General features: G+C 48.2%; 1 protein-coding gene across 10 annotated transcripts in view; it reads left to right on the top strand.

The window, feature by feature from the left end:
- Window positions 1-21,624, top strand: part of ACSF3 (acyl-CoA synthetase family member 3) — a 77,378-nt gene that overhangs the window by 38,353 nt on the left and 17,401 nt on the right. For all 10 annotated transcript variants that reach the window (XR_011143113.1, XM_068955310.1, XM_068955316.1 and 7 more), the window contains one exon: window positions 4,624-4,750. Coding sequence is in view for 9 of the 10 variants with exons in the window: in XM_068955310.1 (XP_068811411.1) it covers window positions 4,624-4,750 (127 nt within the window). In the remaining variant the exon portion in view is untranslated. The remainder of the gene's footprint in view (window positions 1-4,623; window positions 4,751-21,624) is intronic.

The following is a 21,624-nucleotide window of genomic DNA, read 5'->3' as shown; positions in this document are numbered from 1 at the left end:
AAGCCTGAAGAAGGGCTTTTTTTAGAGCCTAAAAGCTTGCCTGTCTTCCTCCCAACTCTATCAATGTAATAAAAAGTTATTACCTCTCCTTACAAACGTTGCCTTTCAACTTTCACTCTTTGTCTTCCACATGTTTCTGCTAAGGAATATCCAGTGGTTCTTCTGCTTTCCAGTGAAAGACGCACTGCTGTAAGTCTACCTTCATAAAAGCTCTTAATTCCATTAAAGTCCATTATAAACTCCGCTCCTGCAGTTCCCAGGGGAGAGAGGGATAGCATATATCAGAGACCGCAAGAAAACAAATGGCCACTTTGAACAAATCACAGGGCTGCTTGCCAAATGGGGATTCCCAGCTATTTACAAACCACCGTTGCTTCCTGCTAATAAAGAGGTAAAATGGAAGCAGTGAAAATATGCATTTTATAATCACCCAGATTTATTCCTTCAAAGGATTTATTACAACCTTTTATTTTCATGCGTGAAAAATGTAATCTTATCTAGTATGCCGGCTGGCCCAGCTCAGTTTGCTGAATCTGTTTTACAGCAGAAAGCTATCAAACAGCACCCTTGCAGGGCACGCTGTGGCTGTATGTTAAAGTTGCTAGAACGTGGTTAAAGCAGTTGAGACGTGCATTAACGTATGGCACTAGAAGAATAGGATATCTGTGCAATTAGCAACCTGATTCTTTCAGCAGCTGCTTGTAACGTAGCCCTAGTGTGTCAACAAAGGGTACCTTTGAGATTTCAGAGAGTAAGGAAACAAACAAGCTAGCCACACTGCTGCCACAAAAATGCCTGCTTTTGAAGCATGTTGCCAGTGTGCTAGCTTGGTATGTATGTGTGATTTTAGCGGGTATCAGATGCAAGAGGTTGTATTAGATAAATGCCTTGAACCCGGAATTTTAACTTATGCTGTTTTCAAGCAACACAAGCTGCTGGCACTGGGGTGGTTTGCGTCCTCTTTGCTGCACTGGGGAGCAGAGCCGGTGACATTTGGAGTTCAGCAAGCAAAATCCTATTAAGATAACGTCACGGCCTTTCTGTTTTACTGTTTGCAAGCCAGCCATAACATCATTAAATTACACAACAGGGAGGTGCCTGCTGCCAAGGAGCTCTGCTCTAGATAAGATGTGGGTTGAGCCTCTGCCAAAATTTGAGTTGATATGACAAGAAATTTGGAGCTTATTCAAGGTTTGATTCGCACAAGAAAAGCAGTGCGCAGGTAAACAGCGTAGTGGATTGCTCCCTGAGGTAGCTCTGCTTCTGCTGCCCTTCCTTTGGGGCACAGCGAGCGTTTTGCAGGTGGGGCAGGAGCTGGCACTGCTGCCTGGTGCTGTGCAGCAGTGTGTGTGCAAGGTTGGGCTGGACAGACTGTGCCTGAAGAATTTTGCAGTAACCAAATTTACATCCATTCTTGCTTTTAGTATCGACAAGCAGAAGACAAAATCTGGCAGGAGCTGTAGATGAATCTGAGGCAGCTGTTAGCAGGTCCTGGTTACTCTACCACCTCCTCCTTTCCCATCCCTTTCTGCGGAGCCAAAGGCAGCCTGACAGCTAAAGGGATAGACTTTGGAGGCTCACACCAGTAATTAAAATGCCTACAATGTGGGGAGAATATGGATATTCTGTTATCTGTAGCTGAGATGTACTTCAAGAGTGGATGGGGTCCGGACTAGTCTTGTTGGAACGCGAGTGCAGTGCAATACCTGCCCCCAGGAGAAGTGTTGCTGGCAAGTTTTAAGAACTGTGTTACCTAACGGGCAAAACTGAAACCAGGAACACCAAAGTCACTGACTTGCTCAGAGAAGTTGCTTGTTTGTGATGCCTTGGCCAAGCTGGCAGGAAAACAAGAGAGAAGAAATAATCACGTTGTAAAACTACGTGTAGTCCCTGTGGCAGCAGTGAAACCCTGCCTTGCTGGCCCCTCTGCAGGCTGCTCTGTTTGGGGGTCACAGTGCCCACCCCAGCGCGTCTCTGACGCACTTGCCAGGCAGAAGCTTTGTGCCTCTTGCCCTTTTGCTCTTGTGGACACAGAGGTTTGGTTCCGGGCTCTCCTAGATCCCAGATTTTTCAGTGCTGTCCTGCTTGTGGATTTTGTGGTCTTCAGGCTCCCTCTCTGAGATCCCTTGGGGAAAAGTCATCCAGAATCACCCATGTTTTACCATTGTTCAGCTAATTCCAGTCATCAGCATTAATGACCTTTTTATCCTGCAGCATCTTCTAGGCAGTGGAGATAAGGCACAGCAAGGACTCTAGAGCTACTGTCCAGCTCGTGATATGCTGAGGCATTTAACGAAACAGCAGTTCCATGAAAGTATATGGGCTGTGTATACAGAGAGCACCGTGTCACCATATCCTCCAAGATGGGACATCAGGAAGAAATGACTTAAAACAAAAATGATACCTTACAAAGCAGCTTTCTGAGCGTTTTCTGTTAGAGAAGCTTTGCTTCCATCAAAGGCTCTAAAGAGATACAAAGCCTGACTTTCTCTGTGATTCTGCCTGATGTTCCGGGATTGCTATTACTGTTTTCCCGTGTGGCTGCATTTCTGGCATTACTAACTTTCAAGGTCCCAGATGTATCTTGCCTGTGTTGCAGCCGCTCAAGTACAAAGTGGCTTGGAGATCCTCTTAGGTGGGTGCAGTAATGTGTACAAGCAAATCTCACAGTGACTTCTATCATTACACTGTTTTTGCATATCTTCCCTGCAAAGGACTTTGTGTTAACATCGTCACACGAGCAAGTACTATGGTCGTGACTCTCCAGTGCCTCATCTCTTACCTTGCTTGCCTCCTCATAATTACAGTGTGATGTGCGTGCCAGAGCAATGAGATGCTATGCCATGTCAGGCAAGTCTGTAACCTTCCTGTGATTCTCTGGTTTTCTTAACAGCAGGATATTCATTTTGTTGCCATAGAAAACTTGCCCATGCAGGTTTGCAGAATACCGAGTTGTCACTGTAACCATTGCCTTCAAGTGAGCCTGAAAGAAGCCACGTATGCCTGAGAGCAAATCAGATGGTGTTTCCTGCCACCTCCTTGGGGAAAAAAAAAAAGTGTTAGATTGACAGTTTTGGAAAGTGAAGTTTTCTCTCTATCAACACAGCAGAATGTCACACTCACAGGAATGTGCTGCTTTCATCTACTTTCTCTCACCTTGCAACAGGCTTCTTTCCAGACCTGCACAGCCCAGCTGGGAAGGGCAGGAGGACAGTCTCCATCACTGTGGAAACTGCAAACAGGCTAGTACTTGTAGGGCAAGTGGTGTTTGTGCTGTGAACACCAGGACGGGATCCAGTTTCCCAGCTGCTGTGGGACAGTAATAACTTTTGTTCTCTAGAAATGCTGGTACTTTTGTGTTTGTATGAGAACTGGGGAGACCAAAGCCGCATCAGGTGGTTAAGCAGTTCCCTAAGAAGCCTCAGTTTTGGCTTTACTTTATTACTGTTTTATTGCACATCTGTCAGCAGCTATCCCTGGGGCAGTCAGTGGTGTAGGGTACAGTGCGCTGGGTACATCTCTGTATCTGGGGCTGCCTTCGCTGTGCCAGAGCCGCAGCCTGCTGCCAGTCTGCAGAGCTGGCTCTGCTGCCTTCTCCAGGGAGGGCAGGGGTTCGCCTCGCTTCCAAGCCAAGAGGCAGGTCGCTGGAAGTGCCAAGTGGTGCAGCTGGTGGCCAGTATCCCCCACAGTTGTTATTTCAAAGGTTGAGCCATCCGCTAATCCTTCAAGCTTGCTGCTGTCACTGCTAGATATTCAGGCCTGGATGGCAGCAGCACTCTGGGGGCAGGACGTGTAGTTGTTTGGGATGTGCAGGTCTTTCAGGATCCAGGCTCTGTGATTAGCTTTCATTCATCCCCGCAGAGCCTCCACTGTGGGAAAGGCCAGCCTTGCCAAAGAGGGGCTCCCTGTGCTGTTGGATGCCCTGAACAGGAGGGCTGGAGATTGCAGAGCACGATGCCTGCTCTGCAAGGTGTGTGCTAAAGCCTTCCGTACATCCTCCCTCCTCAGACTGTGCCTAGGCTCTGGGAGCAGTGAGCAGGGGCAGAGAAGCTTTTGTGCTCCTGTGGGGAAGGGTTTCCCAAAGGATTTGCTCAGGGACAACCTGGAGACTGACAGAGGCTACTTGGTGCTCGAATGGGAGCAGGGTGCAGGCAGCAGGACATGAGGACTGCACGTGTCAGGGCTTGCCATCTAGCAGTCAGAAAGGACTGTCCCTCTTCCAAGAGTATTCCCCAACCAGCTGTCGGTATATGAGATCTTTCCCCTCCTTTACAAGGACCCAGAAGGTGTGAAACTATCTGGATTGCTGCTGCGTTCCAGGATGGCAGTTCCTGTGTACAAATAACCCAGATGTGTATTTTCAGCACTTTTGAATGTTGAAGGCATGTACGTGAGCTCTCATCCACCTAAGGGAAGAGGTCCTGCAGGTGGGCAGGCTGCATGGCGTTTGTAGTGAGAGGCTTTCGAAGGCTAAGAGCGTGTGCCGCTTGAGCCTTGCTTCTGCCCAGCCGTGCTGCCTGGCAGCTGCGGTGCTGCGGGACGAAGGCGGAGGCGAGCGCGGCTGGCCGGGGATGGCTGCGTGCTGCCGTTGCCCAGGGTGCATTCACTGTTTGTCTGTTCTAGGTGACACCGGGCCTAGAAGGCCAAGAAGGGGAGCTTCTCGTTAAGGGGCCCTCGGTATTCCGCGAATACTGGAATAGACCCAAAGAAACAAAAGATGCTTTCACGCCTGATGGCTGGTTCAAAACAGGTACTGTAATGCTTTCCCTGCAACATCTGGGAGAGGGTGATTTTGTGGCGAGCAGAGAGGCCAGCAGCTTCAGTTGTCCTCTGCTAATTCTGCCCCTGAAGTTAGGCAGGTGTTGTTTGGGGTTTAGAGCACGGGTGGCACAGGCTGGCTGAGTGTGCAGGCCAGGCTTGTTTGCAAAAAAAAAACCAGACAGTGGTCCAGATAGGTTCTTCATTTGTGTTATCTCTAATTAGTCAGCCAAGGAACGGAGTATATTTGGAGCTGTTTGCTGGTAAATGTAATATACTAGAACTTGCACGTCCTGGGACTCGAACTCTACAACCTCACCACGTGAAAACCAGCTGTTATTTAGCATAACTTGGATGGGTGCCACATTAGTAGAAAACTTCCACTAACCTCAGTAGCTCTGAATCTGACCTGCTTGCTCTCTCTCATTGGCAATGCACTGTTCAAATGGCAGTTCTGTTCTCATCGTCGTCATAGCAAACCGGCTGAGTATTTAAAACACCGGACTTGTGTGGTTAAAGCCATGTCTGGGGGCCACCACATACGCACAGTGGTGTTCTCTGAAGTCTTGGGGCTTGGCCATTGGGATCACTTGGGAATTTTTCAAGGAACCTTCGTTTTGCAGTCAGAAAACGTTGCTTCACTGGCAGCTGAACTTTCTGGGGAAAGATCACAGCTGGTGTCTTCAATTTGGGAGCGGTTTGGGAAGAAGGCTTTGAAATTGCTAGGATGTTTCTTTTTGATATTTTTAAAAGTAAAAACTGCGAGTCTTCCGAATAGAGAGACCTTTTTGTTTTGAAACTTAAGCTCTTTTTGTTTTTACATGATACATATTGAAATGCAAAGGAAATGCTTCTTTTTCTGAGTTTTCATATATTGAAAAGTCTCAAGATTTGCCTTTCCCTTTTGATTGAAGGTGGGAAATGTTTTTGAAATATCAAATGTTTTAGGGGTGCGATACTGTTGTATTTGGTTCTTTTGCTCGAGCTTCCACCAGAAGATGCAGTAGCACTAATACCTGTTGCAGCTGGGTCGCATGTCTGCCTTGGCAGATTTTTTTGTCAAATGTTTGCACACAGGAAAAAAAAATCCTGTTTTAATCCAGCTCTGATAACAGTGAACGCAATCAAGACTAGCCCTACCTGAAACTGCTGTGGTCGGGATGGTAAATTCTCAGAACAGACCTCTTAAGGCCAATCTTGCCAATAACGTGGGGTAACAAATTCAAGAGGATACTAGGCTGGAGGCTTTTCCCAAATGGAATAGACGTGACAGTCCATGAATAAGTTATGTGCTTCAAATTAGGCCTCCCGCTCTGTGTATAGCACAGAGCGTGAGAGCCAGAGCTCGGCCTCCCCGGTCAGAGGTTCCTGTCCCCCAGGACGGTTCTGCAATGTAGATTAAATAATAAAATAGCCCTGGGCCCACCCGAAGCGTGAGTGAGCAGTGCCACAAGATAGCTTTGCCAACTCTGTCCTGAACGTTCAAGCAGTCGGTTAGTATCTCTGACTGCCCGTCTTCCTGTTACCTCTGCCACCGGCAGTGAGCTGTTTGGATAGTGGGATAAACACGCGCAGCGTATTTGTCTGTCTGTACTGAGCCCAACCGCCTGTTAATCTTGGGAGTGCAGAAGGGTGGGATTTCTAATTTGTGCCTAACCTTAACACATAAGCAGCTCTGACTTTTCCATTTCCCTCTTTATTATGTGTCAGCAGTGCCATCAAGTCAGGAGCACTGGGCTGGATTTCTGATGCCCTCCTTGTAATCACCTTATTTATTGACAATTTAGGAGGAAGCTGCGATTTATTATTATTGTTGTTCTGAATCAGATGAGAGCTGCCCTGCTAGGAGTGTCGCCGCTGGTGCTGATCCCACACCGGTACCACGGTTTGGGACTCGAGCGTCAGTAGACAGTGCTATGTGCAGGGCAATCAGCTTTAAAAATTTTTTAGTCAAGACTCCTGATGAATATTTCAGATGCAAAGGAATAGCATGCATTAATTATTGCAAAGAGATGTCTTTAGGAGAAAATGATTTTGAAATTCAGTTTAATTTCATTGTAATGCGCTGCAAACAGGAAGGGAGTATGTGTGTTTAATTGGCTCTCGGGGGTAAGGCCTGGAAGATGGCATGCCTTTGTCACAGGCCATTAGTGATACAGACTGCATAATGAGAGAGTACAATCAGCTCACAGCTGCCGGCTCCTACGGGGAGAGAATGATATTAAATAGAAATCAGTATAAATTAAACTTAACCCTTTCACTAGCTGAGCAAAGCCTTAGAGCCAGCAATAAGGGAGGGAGCAGAGACAACCATGTGGGGTTAGAGACAGGTCGGAGGATGCCTAGAAGACATTCCCAGCAGTAATCCACCAGTCTAGCTTCCTCTTTGATATTCCTTGTAGCTGCCTAAGAAGGACGACAGGCTTTTAATTTTCTTTCCGGTTCCATTCTCCCTCTCTGTCTCTTTCTTTCTTTCTTTCTTTCGACTGCTTTCTCTATCTTTTGCGGATGTCAGATAGACAAGGCTGTTTTTTCCACGACTCGTTTGGCCAGTGGTGCCGTGAGTGAGACCTGTCACCCCTTGCTCACCCTGCCTGCCCCTCCCGATGGTGAGGCTGCCTTTGGAAATGGATGTGGCTTTCACTGTGAGAGCTCAAATCTGTGTGTGAGGGAAGAAGCCGCATAATACAACCAAGGGGTTTGTACCTCCTAATAGCTGGCTCTTACGGACTGGGCTTTGGAAGATGAATTAACCCAAGTTAAGCAGAGGTGGTTAACTTGGAGCGGAGACCGTACTGGCAGAGCACAAAGGAGGCAGAGTCTTGCTACTGCCAGTGATACTTGCAAATTATAGGGAAATGTTTTAAAGGTGAGGCTGCCTGCATGCTTGTGGTGCTCTTGAAACCAAGGTGATGTTATTTCTGACTCAGTAGAGGGTAAACAGTGTTAGCGTCCCTCTCGCTCTCAAAAGGGATAACCATAGCGTGGCAGTGCCAGACCCTCATATGGGTCATTCCTGAGTGATGTGTACATGTGCCTAAAGTGGATGGAGGTGTGATTGGCAGCTCTGGCCTGGTCCCCCCCGTGTTCTTCAAGGACACAGGGAAGTGTGTGCTCAGCTGGAGCAGGAATGCGATTTGGAGAGAATGAACTTGGAGACAGTGTGAATAACTCCTCAGCTGTAATTTAGCACTCTGCTGATTGTTAATGACAATCCTAAAAACCAGCAGGTCAGCAAATGAAGAATAATTACTGCAAGGAAAGCACAGAGTGTTGCTCTTACTGCACCTCATGGTGGATCTGTCCCTAGAAAAACACTTCTCTTGTTGAGTGAAGGGAGAGGTATCCAGTGGTTGGGACCTGCTGTATTATTAAACACTAAGTGGTGTGATCTGTCTGCATGCAAAGCATCAAATGCACAATGGAAAGTGTTTGGTGACATGTGTGTGATGCAGTTATTAAACATAGGCTCTGTGCATGCTCTTCCATGCGTTGCTCCAGTCTCACAAGGTGGGGCAGGTGGGTCTCTGTGTTCAGGGAAAATCTCACAGGAATAGGAAACCCCCGATGACTCAGTTAATCAGGGAGTGCAAAGTCCCGGTGAGTCAGAGAGGTGAAAACTCTCCCTGTCTCTGTCAGGGTCACACACACAGCAAGGCAGAGATGTGAAATCTGTAGCAGTACAAGTATTCCTCAGTCCTTTACAGTATCTGATCCTGGATTTCTCCACTCCTGGAACGTGCCTTACCAGTGAGGCGTAGTGAATATGCACTATGTGCTGTGTGACTGACTGACTGGAGATGTCCTTACCTGAGTCAGGTGAGGCTAAGACTGAAAAGGTTCAGAGACAGTAGCTGGGGGGCCTGTAGTACTGATTTTGCTGACAATAATCAGTTTGTGGCTCTACCTGGTTATCTGTCCTCAAGAGTTTATACACACAGAACCAAGATTGCTTCACATTTTCTCCTTTGTTGTTTTTTTAATTTAAGTTAACCTAGAAGCTCCCTAAAACACGAGTTGCAGAAGATCCCTTGGTTCTTCTCTGAGATGCTCTGCCATGATGGAGGAGGCTCTCAAACAAACAATCTGCCTTTGTGCTCACAAAACGCCTCTTCGGCAGTACCTTGCTATCAAACGCCCTGTTTGCTGCCCCTCTGCAGCCTGCAAGGTGTGTGCTTTTTCCGTGCAAGCTACTGCACGGGAAAAAATCAGGTCTGAAGTTCTGAGTCTGCAGCCCATCAAATCTCTCATCAGACACCTTCTCCCTCCTGAAGACTTGCATGGCAATACCACGATTTGGCTAGCAGGTCTTGGTCCACAGCTGCCCTTTGAAAGGCAGGCGTTACTCATGAGCTGTGAAAGCTCACAAGTTTCTCTGAGAGAACCAGTGGGCAGAGTTGTCACTCTTTGATCCACACTTTCTGCAGGTGGATGACCTGCGTTAGGTGGGGTCACAGGCCCTAAGTGCCATTTCCCTACCATACATGCCCTCAAAGTGAGTAACAGCATCATGCTCAAAACTTGCAAACTGCCTACTGAAGTGTTGTATCAGGTCACCTTCTGGGCTCTGTTCTGCAACTAAAGGCTCACAAAGGATCTTTCAGTTTTAAGCCTTTTTTAACTGCAGGTCTTCCCCCCCCCCCCCCCCCAATTTTCTTAGGCCCATTCTCTGTTCCTGGTTGCAATTCCTGGAAATAGAGCTATCATATGTTTCCTCAGAAAGTATAGAAGCCAAAAAAAAAAAAAAAAAAAAGTCGGGTCTTACATGGCAGCAGTCATTTTCCTTTCTGACTGACAGCTCTGTTATTAAAATCCCTTTTTCTGCCGTGAAGCTATCTTCCCCAAGAAAACAACATCATGCTGAGCATTGGGAATGGTCATTTCCCCTTACAATAGAAGGAAAAAATAATGATGCAGACTGGCCACCGGCACCCTCACACCAGAGCATTGGCGCAGCTCCCTGCTCTGTTACTAGGAAAGGAAAGGAGCTTAGTGCAACAATGGCAAACCCATATTTCCTCCCCCTCTGGGCTAGAGGGAAACACCATGTGTGCATTTTACAAGAAACCTGTGCAGACATCCCTTTACAAATATGCCCACTTTGTGCCTTCCGTTAGAGGAGGAACAAGCGTGTATATGTTACAGAAAAAACAGACAGAAAGCATGATGCTACTGTGACTTTTTGATGAATTCAAGATCTTGGCTCTTTTGAGAAGTGTCTGAGCTCTTGGTGTTGCGTAGGTGATTTACTGTTGCTCCCCTCCTCTTTATTTTCTCAGATTTGCAGTATTGTCTGCCTATCTCTCTGCATCTCTCATTTCCATTTGAGTGAATTTGATTATTTTTATTGTATTAATGCTGTTGACAGAGCTGGTTAGATCAAAGTTCCCTCCAGCCATTTCCAGGGAGACTGCTGGATATCCACCTGCTGTCATACATCTAAGCAGCACCAAGCCCTAGGAGAATGAGACAAACCCAAAGGAAAAATGCCTCCAGCCCTCCCTCTGCCATCAGTGCAATACCTTCCCAGCTGTCCTGCGCCCTGCGAGGCTGTGGAGCGAGAGATGAACTCGGACCAAACTCACATGCCAGTGAGCAATCACCAAGCGAATGACAGGAGCTGGAGGAAAGCAGCAGACAAATACCAGTTTCCAGCACTGTGGTCATCCCCCTCCCTGATCTTTATTCATCTCTCCCAGCTTTCTGATGCTGATATTGCTCAGGCTCCAGCTTTGTCAGATTGTGTTATCTTTGCGCAGGAAGCAGTGATCTCCAGGCAGGCAAGCTACTTTGTAGTCATGAGCAATGGGACAGAGGATCTGGGCACGTGATGGAATTGCAAACGCTGCACGGGGCCCAAGCATTGTGCCTTGGCCCGGATGTTTCTCTCACTGCACCGGGCCAGGCAGGGTACTTTCTCCATAGGAGTCTGGCAGTACACTGGTCTGCACAGGGGGAGCAATACGATCGGAGAGCAGCGTTCTCCCTGGGGGAAAGCCAGCTTCCATTCACATTTGCCCGTACATCCAGAAAATTAGAATCTGGTGTATTCGGGGAGATTTATTTTCAATTACAGGTTAAGGCTGAGACATGAAATAGCACTGGCTTTGATAGCAGTGCATAAATCCTGCAACAAATCCATGTATCTCAGCTCCATATAATAAGATTTTATTGATTTCTATATTGTATCTGTCAGAATAAAACTCTCTTAATGCATGCATCAGGATGGAGAAGATAGAAAGCTTGTTGGTAGTAGAATCTGATTCAAGAATCAATGCACTTTGATTAATATGTCGTTAAGAAAGTAAGAGTTATTTAACTTGTTTGATGCACATTTCAAAATGATGACTCATATCTTTTAAGTTTCTGTCTTTAAGCTGCATTTAAAAAAAACAACTTGTAGCTATTTTTCACACTGGTAAGTCCTATTTTATCACTGAATTCCTGCTCGATCCCTTAATGCAGGTCACAAAACCACCAGACTCCTATCAGCCATGTTTCCTATGATCCAAAAAGGCTTCTTACATCCCATTGCTGAAGATGTTAGGAGAGCAGGGTAGACCTACTATCTCTTTGTTCCTTTTGGATGTTCCGTGGTGAAAGAGGGATCCCAGGAAAAAAAATTGAGAAATTCATCTGGAGTAAGACATCATCAGGAAAAATGAGAAGCACCCATCAATTCTGGCAGGCTTTCAGATGCTGCTGAGCCTGGGCAGCAGTATGCGGTGTGCGTGTGCTTGCTGAACGTGCCCTTCTCTCAGCCCAGGCCTTTTCCACTGTGATCTATGAACTTGGGCACCAGGGAAAAGGGTTGGCTTAGCTGGGAGTGTCATGTACAGCACTGCAATTCACGGTTTGCTCCTGATAGACATGTCCAGACGGGACATGCCCTTGCTGCAGACGCAAATCTCCAGTCAAATGAAAAAGCCCAGTGACTCTCAGGCTGTTTCCGGGCCTCTTGTGTCTGTCTCTCCTCTTCAGACTGAGCCGTTCACTGGCAGCGAGGAACAGCCCCAGCTCATAGCCTGGGTTGTTCTGGTTCGAGGTCCTGCTAGAGATTCAGCCTGGCCATTGGCTGAGTGTGCTAGGACTTAGGGACGTGGTTCTTGTAAGTTGTTTAATTGTCCTGCCAGACAGTTCACGTTGTTAGTGGGAGAGAAGGGGACATGCTGGGCCTTCCAGGGACATCTGAACTCCTCTTTTCTATCTCTTAAAAGAGAGAAGGAGAACCGTTCTGTGGGGTGGACTGCTGGATGCTGGGGTGTGCTTTGTGGAGGGATTGCTGTGCACTTCTCTGGTCCATGCTTCCCTGGCTGTCTGCTGTCGGCCACTGGCCCACGGAAAGGAACGGGCTAGAGGAACCTTTGATCTGACCCACTTTGGTTGTTGTTACTTACATTATGTGAATTGAGGCAACAGTTTGCTTCAGTTTCCATAGCTGGATAGTTTTCCTGGCATCAGCTTTAGATATCTGCCATTCTTGGCCCCTGCTGTCTGGAGGTTTCAACCCTACCGCTTATGATGAACAAGGCAAAGCTGCCTGCAGTTTTTCAGCCCAAAGGGATCTAGTGTTTGTAGAAGCACCTTGGGCAGTTCAGCCTTCACCAGACTCAGTCGCTTCTTCTGCTCGGGCTGGCATCCCGTCATGTTACCAGGAGAAGGAGCAGCAACACAGCAGTGAGCAGCTCATACCTGGTCCCACTACTGTGAGTTTTTCTCCTTAGCACTTGCCCATCTCCAGAGACAAGCAGGTGTTTCCCTGCCAAGGGAATTGCTTACATTTGTGGGTGTAGCACTGACACCTGAAACAGAAAATGCTTTAGCCTGATCAAGGCAGATTATAAATAGAAATACATCTAATTAGCATTCTAATCTGCAGGTTTTCTGTTTGTTTGCTCTGTCTCTGCTAGTCATAAATTCAGTTAATGCAAATTCTATTTTTAAAAAATTATTCCATAATTATAATGTTTTGCAGATGATGTGACTTACCAGTTTGGTAAGCCCATCGGATGAAGAGCTGGATCCTTCTGAGGCTGGGCTGAAGGATCTACTTTTTTAGTCTTGTGCAAGGCCCCAACTCCACTTCTCAGTTACATGATCCATCATTTGAGCAGAAAAGCAGTGGGAGTTCGAGACGAGGAGATAAGCTCACCTGCTTCATTTGTTAGCACCTTAACTTGGACCCGTGTTCCCACAGGTGAAAGGTCACCAAAAAAACCCCAAGCATCCCAAACACGTTGCTGTATGCTGCTTTAGGAAGGATATCGTACTGAATCTTCATGGGCCAGGAACAGAGGCTGCAGGCACCTACCAGATAGCCTCAAGCCGTCCAGTAAAGTCAGACCAGCAGTGAAGTGGGCTGAAGTTTCCACCCAGCCCTCATTTGAGAGGTGTTTCTATAAGTAAAAATATAAAGGTGGCATGGTATCTAGTATGTTAGCCTTGTATAAAGATTCCTTTATAACCTTGAAATGTTCTTCACGCACACACATGCACACACATGCACACTTTTAACACTGTGGAGAGAGAGTTCACTTTTCCTGCTTCCTGCCTCACTCCTACCTGAGTGATAAGGATGTAATACTGTCAGATTTACCTAGTGGTTAGAAGTCTTAAGGTCATTAGAATATAATGAAATAAAACCCTCTGTCTCCTTGGTTGCTTGTGAGAGTGATAGTTTCAGCAGTTCAGAGAGTGACTTTGGATTTTTGTAGCTGTAAATGAAAGCAGCTTTTGGCACAGAATATGTTTACTATTCTACAAAGCTCTGCTCTAGTTGTATCAAATTATGGGTGCCAGCGGTTTACTTTTCCTGGAGCCTCTGGTACTTACAGTCCAATTCTCAGCAGCATGGAGCAGTTGCACCCCAGCTGCAAGTCAGTGGGAACAGCAGGTACCTGCATCTCTAAAATCCAGACTCTTCACTCAGTATCTGTTTGCTTCTCCCCTCAAGATGTGCTATGACAGGGCTGTTCTAGCAGCCTGAAGTGAGGGGGCTCATTCAGGTAAGGGCTGCTGGGAGTGACTCTTCCCTTCCTGTGCTGGTGAGGAAAGAAAGGAGTCCTGTCCCCAGCTCCAGCTGGGTTGTATTGTAGAGACTCGAAGCTGAGCCGTGTAAGCCTGTCAGAAGGTCTAGCAAAAGAATTGCAAGCTGGCAAGGGGGTTAAGAGAGGAAGTCAATTCTTGCAGGAGAGAGCACAGGATGTGGTAAAGAAATGGGCTGAACAATCGTCTTTCTCATGGTACTTGGCAGACCCTGTTGGATCACTGGCAAGGCTTTCTTTCAAGTGGCTATATAAATAGCATGTCTCCCCCAGTGCAAAATTAAAAACCCCATAGGGAAAGGTTAGTATCAAGTCGTGTGAGTGAAATACCTGAGCAGTCTCACCGAGGACAAGACTGTGGTCCCTTTGTAGGTGTCAAAACACCCATTTTCTCCAGTGCAGCTGGAACTGGGCCCCAGTGATATTTTTGGGATCTGCACTCGTGGTTCGGGCAGTGAGTGCAGGAGAGGCTAGTGTTTATTGTGTCTTTACTGTAACTGACTGACCCATGGTGACAGGAGTCTGGAAAGACTCTTCAGCAGGAAGCACGGATGCTGCAGAGAGGTGTCTACAGCAGTGACTGAGGGAATGGATTTACTGGTGGAGAGCTTCTGGATGGGAAAGGTAAGGATTAAGATAGAGACTGGATTTTGAAATGCATCTAATAATCACCCGAAATCCAAAGCAGCTTTCAGTGTTTGCAGGGGCCAGGCTGGCAACTCAGTGCTCCAAACAAGAGGTAGCAATCTGTGTAAAGAGCGTTTGAGCTCTGCTCCTCAGTTCCTTGCCAAGCCAAGCCTGCTGCAGCCTGGCCTCAGCAGGCTGCCGTGCCCAGCTCTCAGGACGAAGATTTAGCTGTGGCGACAATCCCAGCTGGAGTTTACCCACCAGTTTGCTCAGTCAGAGCTTTTGTAAGAGCCTGGTGGCCTCGAGGGGCAGAGCTGCTCAGCAAGGACACTTGAGCAGTTGTGCTGCAGCTTTTGCACTTAGCAGTTGTCCTGTGGGTCCGCTTTGCAGCTGCCTGCATGCACTCATTGCATCCTGGTGGGCTGCTTTGCACAGCATCTCGCAACAGGAGCTTCAGCTAAATCAGCATACTGATGGGAAAGGCTGTCACACTGGCCATGAGGATGCCTATTCTCTGATCCAGGGGGGCTGTTGGGGGTTATCGTCAGTCATTACATCTGACTATCACAAGAGATGCTCAAGAGAATATTTGTTAAAATTAGACCTTCCTTCTACCTTTGCCTGTCTATGATTTTTCTGCCGTATTTTGTGTCCTCAGCTTTCTCTTCCCTCCTTGATTGTCTCGTTTCCTGTTGCTTGAGGCGCTCTACTGGTGCCCACACAATCTGTTTAGCTTGCTGAACAGTTTTCGGCACTTGATTTACATAACCCAGCATAGCCATAAGTGGAGCACAGAGCAGGGTGGTGGAATTGCACAAATTGATTACAGCTCGTAGGACAAACCAGGGAGTCAGTGGCCTGATTTCCTTCTTTCCCCAGTACAGGAAAGCGATGGCTTTTTTTTAACATGCATAATCCAAGACTAAGGATGGTTAAGTGGTGATGGTTTTGTTCTGCATTTGTAGTTCAGGCTGTCAGTAGTGTCTGAAGAAGGGCTGAACGTCTCTGGCTTTGGCAGGCCCTCCTTCCCACCCCTTCTGTTAGCTGGGACAGATAGCATCGTAGGACGTGATTGCTCCAGGCTCTTTACTTTCAACGGAGTCATCCCTGTGGGTTTTGCTCAAGAGAACATATTTACTCACGACTAATGGTATTATGCTGTAAGCACAAGTATAGGCTCCTGTATATTTAAGCAAACAGTTTAAGCCAGAAATCTTTGCCCATACCCCACCCCTGCCTCTCTTAGTCAACATCCTCCCATTGTTATCTCTGCTTTATTTAATAATTTGTCTCGTGAGAGACCGGGACAGGTCACTGCACTGAAAAGAAGAGGTAGTGCTCCCTTTAACTAAAGTGTAATTAATCCCTCAGCTGTTCTGCAGAGGGCAGAACCCAAAGCAAAGGTTTTTTGTCTAATGTTTTTATTATTATACAATTATTATTTTTAGCCATTCATGCATGGTTGCCGTGCTCTTTGTAGTTTCACCAGCTGAATGGCAGCCGTGTTCTGCTGGGCTGCCACACCTTGGAGCATTTACTTATTTATTAGTCTTTGAGTTTTCTTTTTCATCTCATTGTCTGCAGGGATTTCTATAAATATTTAAATGCTAATGTGAAAAAACGTTTTTCATTTTTACTTACCCATTTTCTTTTCTGGCTTGTCCTCTGGGCAAACCCATCTGCGGTAATTCTGGCTGTAAGCAGTGGGGGGGTTCCCTCCGCTCAGCCTACTTGTGTCATATCAGTCACCCACGAGTTCCTGCTAATGATGAGTGAACCCACAAAGTCCTGGCTGTGTGGCTTGCAGAAACAGTCAAAGGTTTAGCTGTTTTATCTGCTACTTTCCGTTATGGAAATGTGGCACCTTTCTGAGCCGGGTGTGCTGCCTCACTCTAGCTCTGGTGGTGGTTTAGCCACAGCAGGTCTTCAGGGATCAGCTGACCCTGCTGGACCAAGCGGACAGTTTCAGACTGAGAGTGCCTGTGTTAGGTCCAGACTCCACAAACGTCCTACAACCCGAACATGGGACCACCTGTCTCAGGTATCTCAGTAAGGCCCATCAGTGTGATAGGGCTGCTGTGTGCTCACTTTCTAAGATAGTGCTACGGAGCGCTAGTGTGCACCCATCCTTATCTGTGATGTGTGTGAGTGCAGGGCAGGGAGGGTCCAGTTCCCGGTCCAGCTCTGGCACCACGTTGCCACAGTGCAGTGAGCATGGCAGAGACCGGAGTGTGCGTGGGGCCAGCTGGATGGGTTCATTGCTGTTGCATGTGGTACCATGGAGGAAAAGGTGCAGGGGACAGTGTGGCTGGGCTGGGACCTCTTCATCTGCCACTTGTCCTTCAGCCTTTAAACAAGAAGGCTGTGAGGTGAAGGAATCACTGATTTATCAGCCGAGACGAGGAGTAGCTGTGCTCCTCGCCTGCCTGGCAGCGAGTCTCAGACGTCCCCACGTCCACTAGCTGGAAGCGGTGCAGGGAGAGTGCAGCTCGGGTTTACGGGTTAGAAATCAGAACTGCCTTATCTGCGGCTTCTGCCCCCCAGGTACTTGGAGATGCTCCTGGTGTTTCCTGCGCGGCTGCATCGCCGCTTCCCCCGGCTCAGCCGCACAGCGCGGCCGGGGAGGAGCGCCTTATTAGCGCAGCTCTTTGTGAGATGCCCTTGAGTGATTTTTTTTCCAGGTGTAAATGCCAGGGGAGGCTGTACCGGTGCTTCACATTCTTTCATCTCGGCAGGGCTTTGCCCTTTCTCCCAGCGTGGCTCTGACAGCAGGCTCAGCTCTGCTGCGGCTGGAATACAAACAAACCTCCCCGTTCAGAGCATGACAGGAATTCATTCCAGGCTGGGGCTTTTTTCTAGTTTTCTTTTTTCCTCGTGCTGGATGCTCCAGGGGTCTCTGGAGAAGTTTTGAGAGTGGAGATCAGCTGCTTAACCCCTTCTCTCCTGGGAGCAGGCAGCTCTACCGCAGACCTGCCAGCTCTCGCACATGGGGTGGACTGCAAAGCAGGTTCGAGCTGCAATGCATTTCCCATCACCTGACAGAGTCGGGGGGAGAGGACCCGGCACATTGAGACGTCTGCCACCGTACATCTCCTAGAACGAGTCATTAGGGCAGTTGGAGGGTCTGTTCTCCGCTCACTGAGCACACAGCGGCTGCCATTAGTGCTAATGGGAGTTAGGCACGCGCACTGAGAGGAAAGGATGCCCCTGAGCTACAAATCTACTTGGCAATTTTATTATGTAAATAAATGGTGCTTGCACATACACCTGCTGCTGCTGCTGCTCGTGGTGATGTTCATGGCAAGATACGTAAACAAACAGCGATTTCTGTTCTAATAGATTTATTTCCTTTCTTGTGAGCCATTAAATTACCTCCAGATTTCATGCAGGTACAAATCTGTAGCATCCCCGAAATCTCGCTCTGCCTCACTGGGCTGTGGCCCACAAAGCGTGACAGCCACCTATTACTCTCAGAGGTTGTTTGGGGGAGGCGTGGTAGCAACCTGCATCACCCTTGGTGCATCGATTTCTTTGGATGTCCCCACCTCCCTCCAGGGCTCCCGCCACTGCAAGGCCAGATCGTGGTTGCAATGAAGACAAGAGCAAAGCCTGGTACTGGACTGATATAGGTCAAGGCAAAGTCCTAGCTGGGGAAGGAGACTCCTCAACCGGGCGCCTCCGTCTGAATAGAGGGCAAAACTCTCCTCCCTTCAGACGGGTTGAAGCAGAGCTTCAGAATTGCCCTGGACCTTGTGAAGGCTCTAAATTTCTCTTGGAAATCCTTCCCCCTCTCCCCAGCATCAGCACCAGGGTCCGTCAGGCTCTCTAACACACTGCAGTTATTGACAGGACCTGCAAGGAGAGCAGCTAGCTCCTCCGATGGCTGATTTGCCTGTTCTCAACCACAGAAACGTATCTCCCAGCTGCAGCTGCTGTGCCGTTCTCCTCTCTTCCACTCCGTGGGTGCGGTGGCGTCCTTTGGCAGGGAGATGGATAGCAAATAGGTACAGCTGCTGCCAGCCAGAGCGCTGGGGCGCTGCGTCGGGACGGTCGGTGCCAGCATCTACCCTGCCTCTCGACTGAAAATTTCATGGCACCCCCCCAGGGCTTCTGGTTCGAGAAGTGCGATGCCGGCATAGTCCCCTGGGGAGATCTTGTCCCCGGCGGCTCTGCTGGGAAGGGTTGAGTCACCGTGGAAAGGCTTTTCCACTTTGCCCAGGCCTAATCCAAGTAAATGGGAGCCCCAGAAGTTACTGGGAGGGGAGATGGTTTCCTCATGAATAATTGGTGCATTTTTTAATATGCATGTTTTTTTTTTAAAGAAGTTTCAAACTCTCACTCTCCGTCTCTATCTCTCCCTCTCAGCAGCTTTTGATGCTTTATTAATGATTGCAGTGGAAACCAGTCAGACACTACCCTCGATACACTGAAACGAGAATGGTGCCTTTGAGCAGACTGACTCGTCATACAAAGACAGCTCATTTATTTGTGGTCATTGTGTTTAGCAAGCACAGGGAAGGCATTTTGCTCTTCCAGGCAAACAGGTGGGGATAAATGACCATGACTGGCCCCGAACAGCCACCCCAAGGCAGCGTCCTGCTGTTGCACCAGGCTCACAACGCAGCAGCAAACTGCGCCCTGGGAGTTTAGCAGGTCTTGCAGTCGCAGGCTGGGCAGGGCAGGAAAGATGTACAGAAAGCAGGAGTTAGAGATTTAAACTTTACACCTTGGATCAGCAGTAACAAGGAAATTTTTCAGGGCCCCTTATAACTCAAAAGGGGATCAAAGAACTTGAGGAGGGGACAGTGGAGGGCAAGGTTAGATGTTGTTTCTGGTTAAATTGGATGCAAGGAGACTGCAAAAGGAGCCAAGCCTGTTTGTGCCGTGTTTCCCTGCGGGAGCAGCCAAAGAAGCTGCGACAGTAATGGTGAAGCCAAAGAGGAGTGGAGTAAAAGCCAGGAAAGCAGCCTGATAAGTCGTTTTCTACCTCTCTGTGCCTCACCTAACATGTCTTGCAAGCAAGCTACTTCTCAGTAGCAGCTTGTTCCAGCAGCCCAGACCCATGCTAAGGTCCCACCGCAGGTGGTAAGGGAACGGGGAGGCCAGTTTTCCTTTTACTTGGCTTCTGGAATTTTTTATTTCCTTCCTCTGAAATAGAGGAATTGCCACAGTCACAGACAAGGGGCAGGGCAGGGCAGGGCAGGGCTGTGCTCACACCTGGTTGGTGTATGTCGTCTACCTTGGGTGAAATTAATTGCTTAGCTTGGTATCACAAATGAAACCTCAGCGTGCCGGCCCAGCTGGACCTTTGTTGCTCCTTCCATAGGGTGGGACCTGCCCCATTTCCTAGGGTCCTCCTGGCATCTCACCTAAAATGTCCCCATTGTGACATTGTCCCCCGCTCCCTCCCCAGGGCCTTTATAGCTGTGGTTGTTAGTCTTTGGGGAGTTTTGCTAGTCCTTCCTGGGACCTTGTTCCTCCACCTATGAAAGAGGAGGAATAATACTGTGAATGCTTGTTAGTTGCTCTTTGTTATATATGCTGAAAGACTTGGATGAAAGGTGGTATTAGTAGGAAAAGGTGAGCCGAGATCCTTTTGCACCCAGCGGGGATAATCTGTGGGAGATGGGACACGCACTGCGGCATGACAGGCCTTTGCAACAGAGCAAAAATCCAGGATTTCAAAAGTGCTAATTACTGTTAATTAACCACAATTTGTGCTGGTAACCTCTGGAGCAGCCTGTTCTTAGCCAAGATGGCTGGCAGCAGTGACAAACGTTATTCATTTCCATGTAATAAATCAAGCTAAAGTTGCTTCTGTTATTTAGCCTATCATTTAGCATTTCATTAAATAGATATGTACACATACATCATCGTTGCTGAGGCTGTGTCAATCCCCTTCAGGAGAAAGGCTGCCTCTAATCAATCCCCGCAGTGCAGCACACCATGGAAGGGCTCAGGGTTCGCTGAGTGTCAGGTTAGCATCTTGCTGTGTATTGATCAGTCATTGGTAACTAATCAGCCACTTGTGTCTGCTCATCTTGTATGACCAATATTTGACCACAGAGCTGTTAGCAGAAGCAGTGGTGTTGCTTTTAAAGGGAGATCTAGCCGACAGAGAGCTGAGGTCTCTCAGATGGATCAGATCGGATTCCTGACCCAAGAGCTGACCTGCAGCCCTCGACAAGGTCCATGTTAGAGAAAGCATGCTTATGCTGGGCTGTTGGGTGCTGGGTTTTCCTTGAGCTCTGACATGGTAACAGCAGCAACACATAGCTGAGAGAAGGGAAAGGAAAGTCTTGTGGATATTAGGGCTGAGCTGGGGTTCAAAACTGTTCTGTGTCGTCTTCACTGAATTGCTTAATCTTTGCACCTCCTAAGGAGGGGATGATAGTTCACGAGAGCATTGCTACTGGCATGAAACAGCATGACGCTAGGGTCCTAAGGGTGGAGCACAGCTAGCAGCATCCTGTGTTTTGTGGAAACAACATGATAGAGGAGGAGATTGAGGAAGAGCGCTGGACTGCGTGGGAGATGGGCATCCATCCGCAGGAACCGGTTTACTGTTTACTAAGGCTGCTGCCAGGAATGGAGTTAGGAGCGTGTGCTGTCCTGGGGGAGTCTGGGTGTGTTTGCCTCTTGCAAGGGAGGCAGGTTCTCCTCTGCTTGCTGTTGGTTTTTGCTGAGCAGAGAACATGCGTTCACTTTCACAATAGGCAAAAAGAGAGGAGAAGGTGTTAAAATGAGCCGGGGAGCCGCAAAGAGGAGCAAAATACTGGTGCTCTAGTAAGTACTTCTGGGCACACACAGCTCTCGTACCACTGAGAAACCTGTGCACCGTCAAGGAAGAGCAGCTAATGTTCTTGTCCAACACGAGCAGTACTGGGCTGTGTCCTCGGTGTTCTGATGACTCCTCTGATGAACATGCTAGTGCTGACCAGGGCAGAGGTAGGAGCCTTGTGCCAGAACCCTGCCAATCCAGCCATGTCCCCTCATGCAGTCCATCCTCGAGCTGGAGCTCCCCTTCCCCTGCACAGGGTGCCGATGTCCTGGATCCCGATCTGGGACACCTCGGAGTCCAGCCTAGGCCCTTCGCTGCTTTGTCACTTCATTGTCTTAGCATGGTAGCCATCCCAGCCTCATAGCCCAAGTTCACGCTGCCTGGTGTGGGACCAGCAAACTCATTCCAACGATG

This window comes from Struthio camelus, chromosome 10 (genome assembly GCF_040807025.1).
Source record: "Struthio camelus isolate bStrCam1 chromosome 10, bStrCam1.hap1, whole genome shotgun sequence".
Lineage (NCBI taxonomy): Eukaryota > Metazoa > Chordata > Aves > Struthioniformes > Struthionidae > Struthio > Struthio camelus.
Note: the sequence above shows the minus strand (reverse complement) of the source record. Positions and strands in the feature narration are given on the sequence as shown.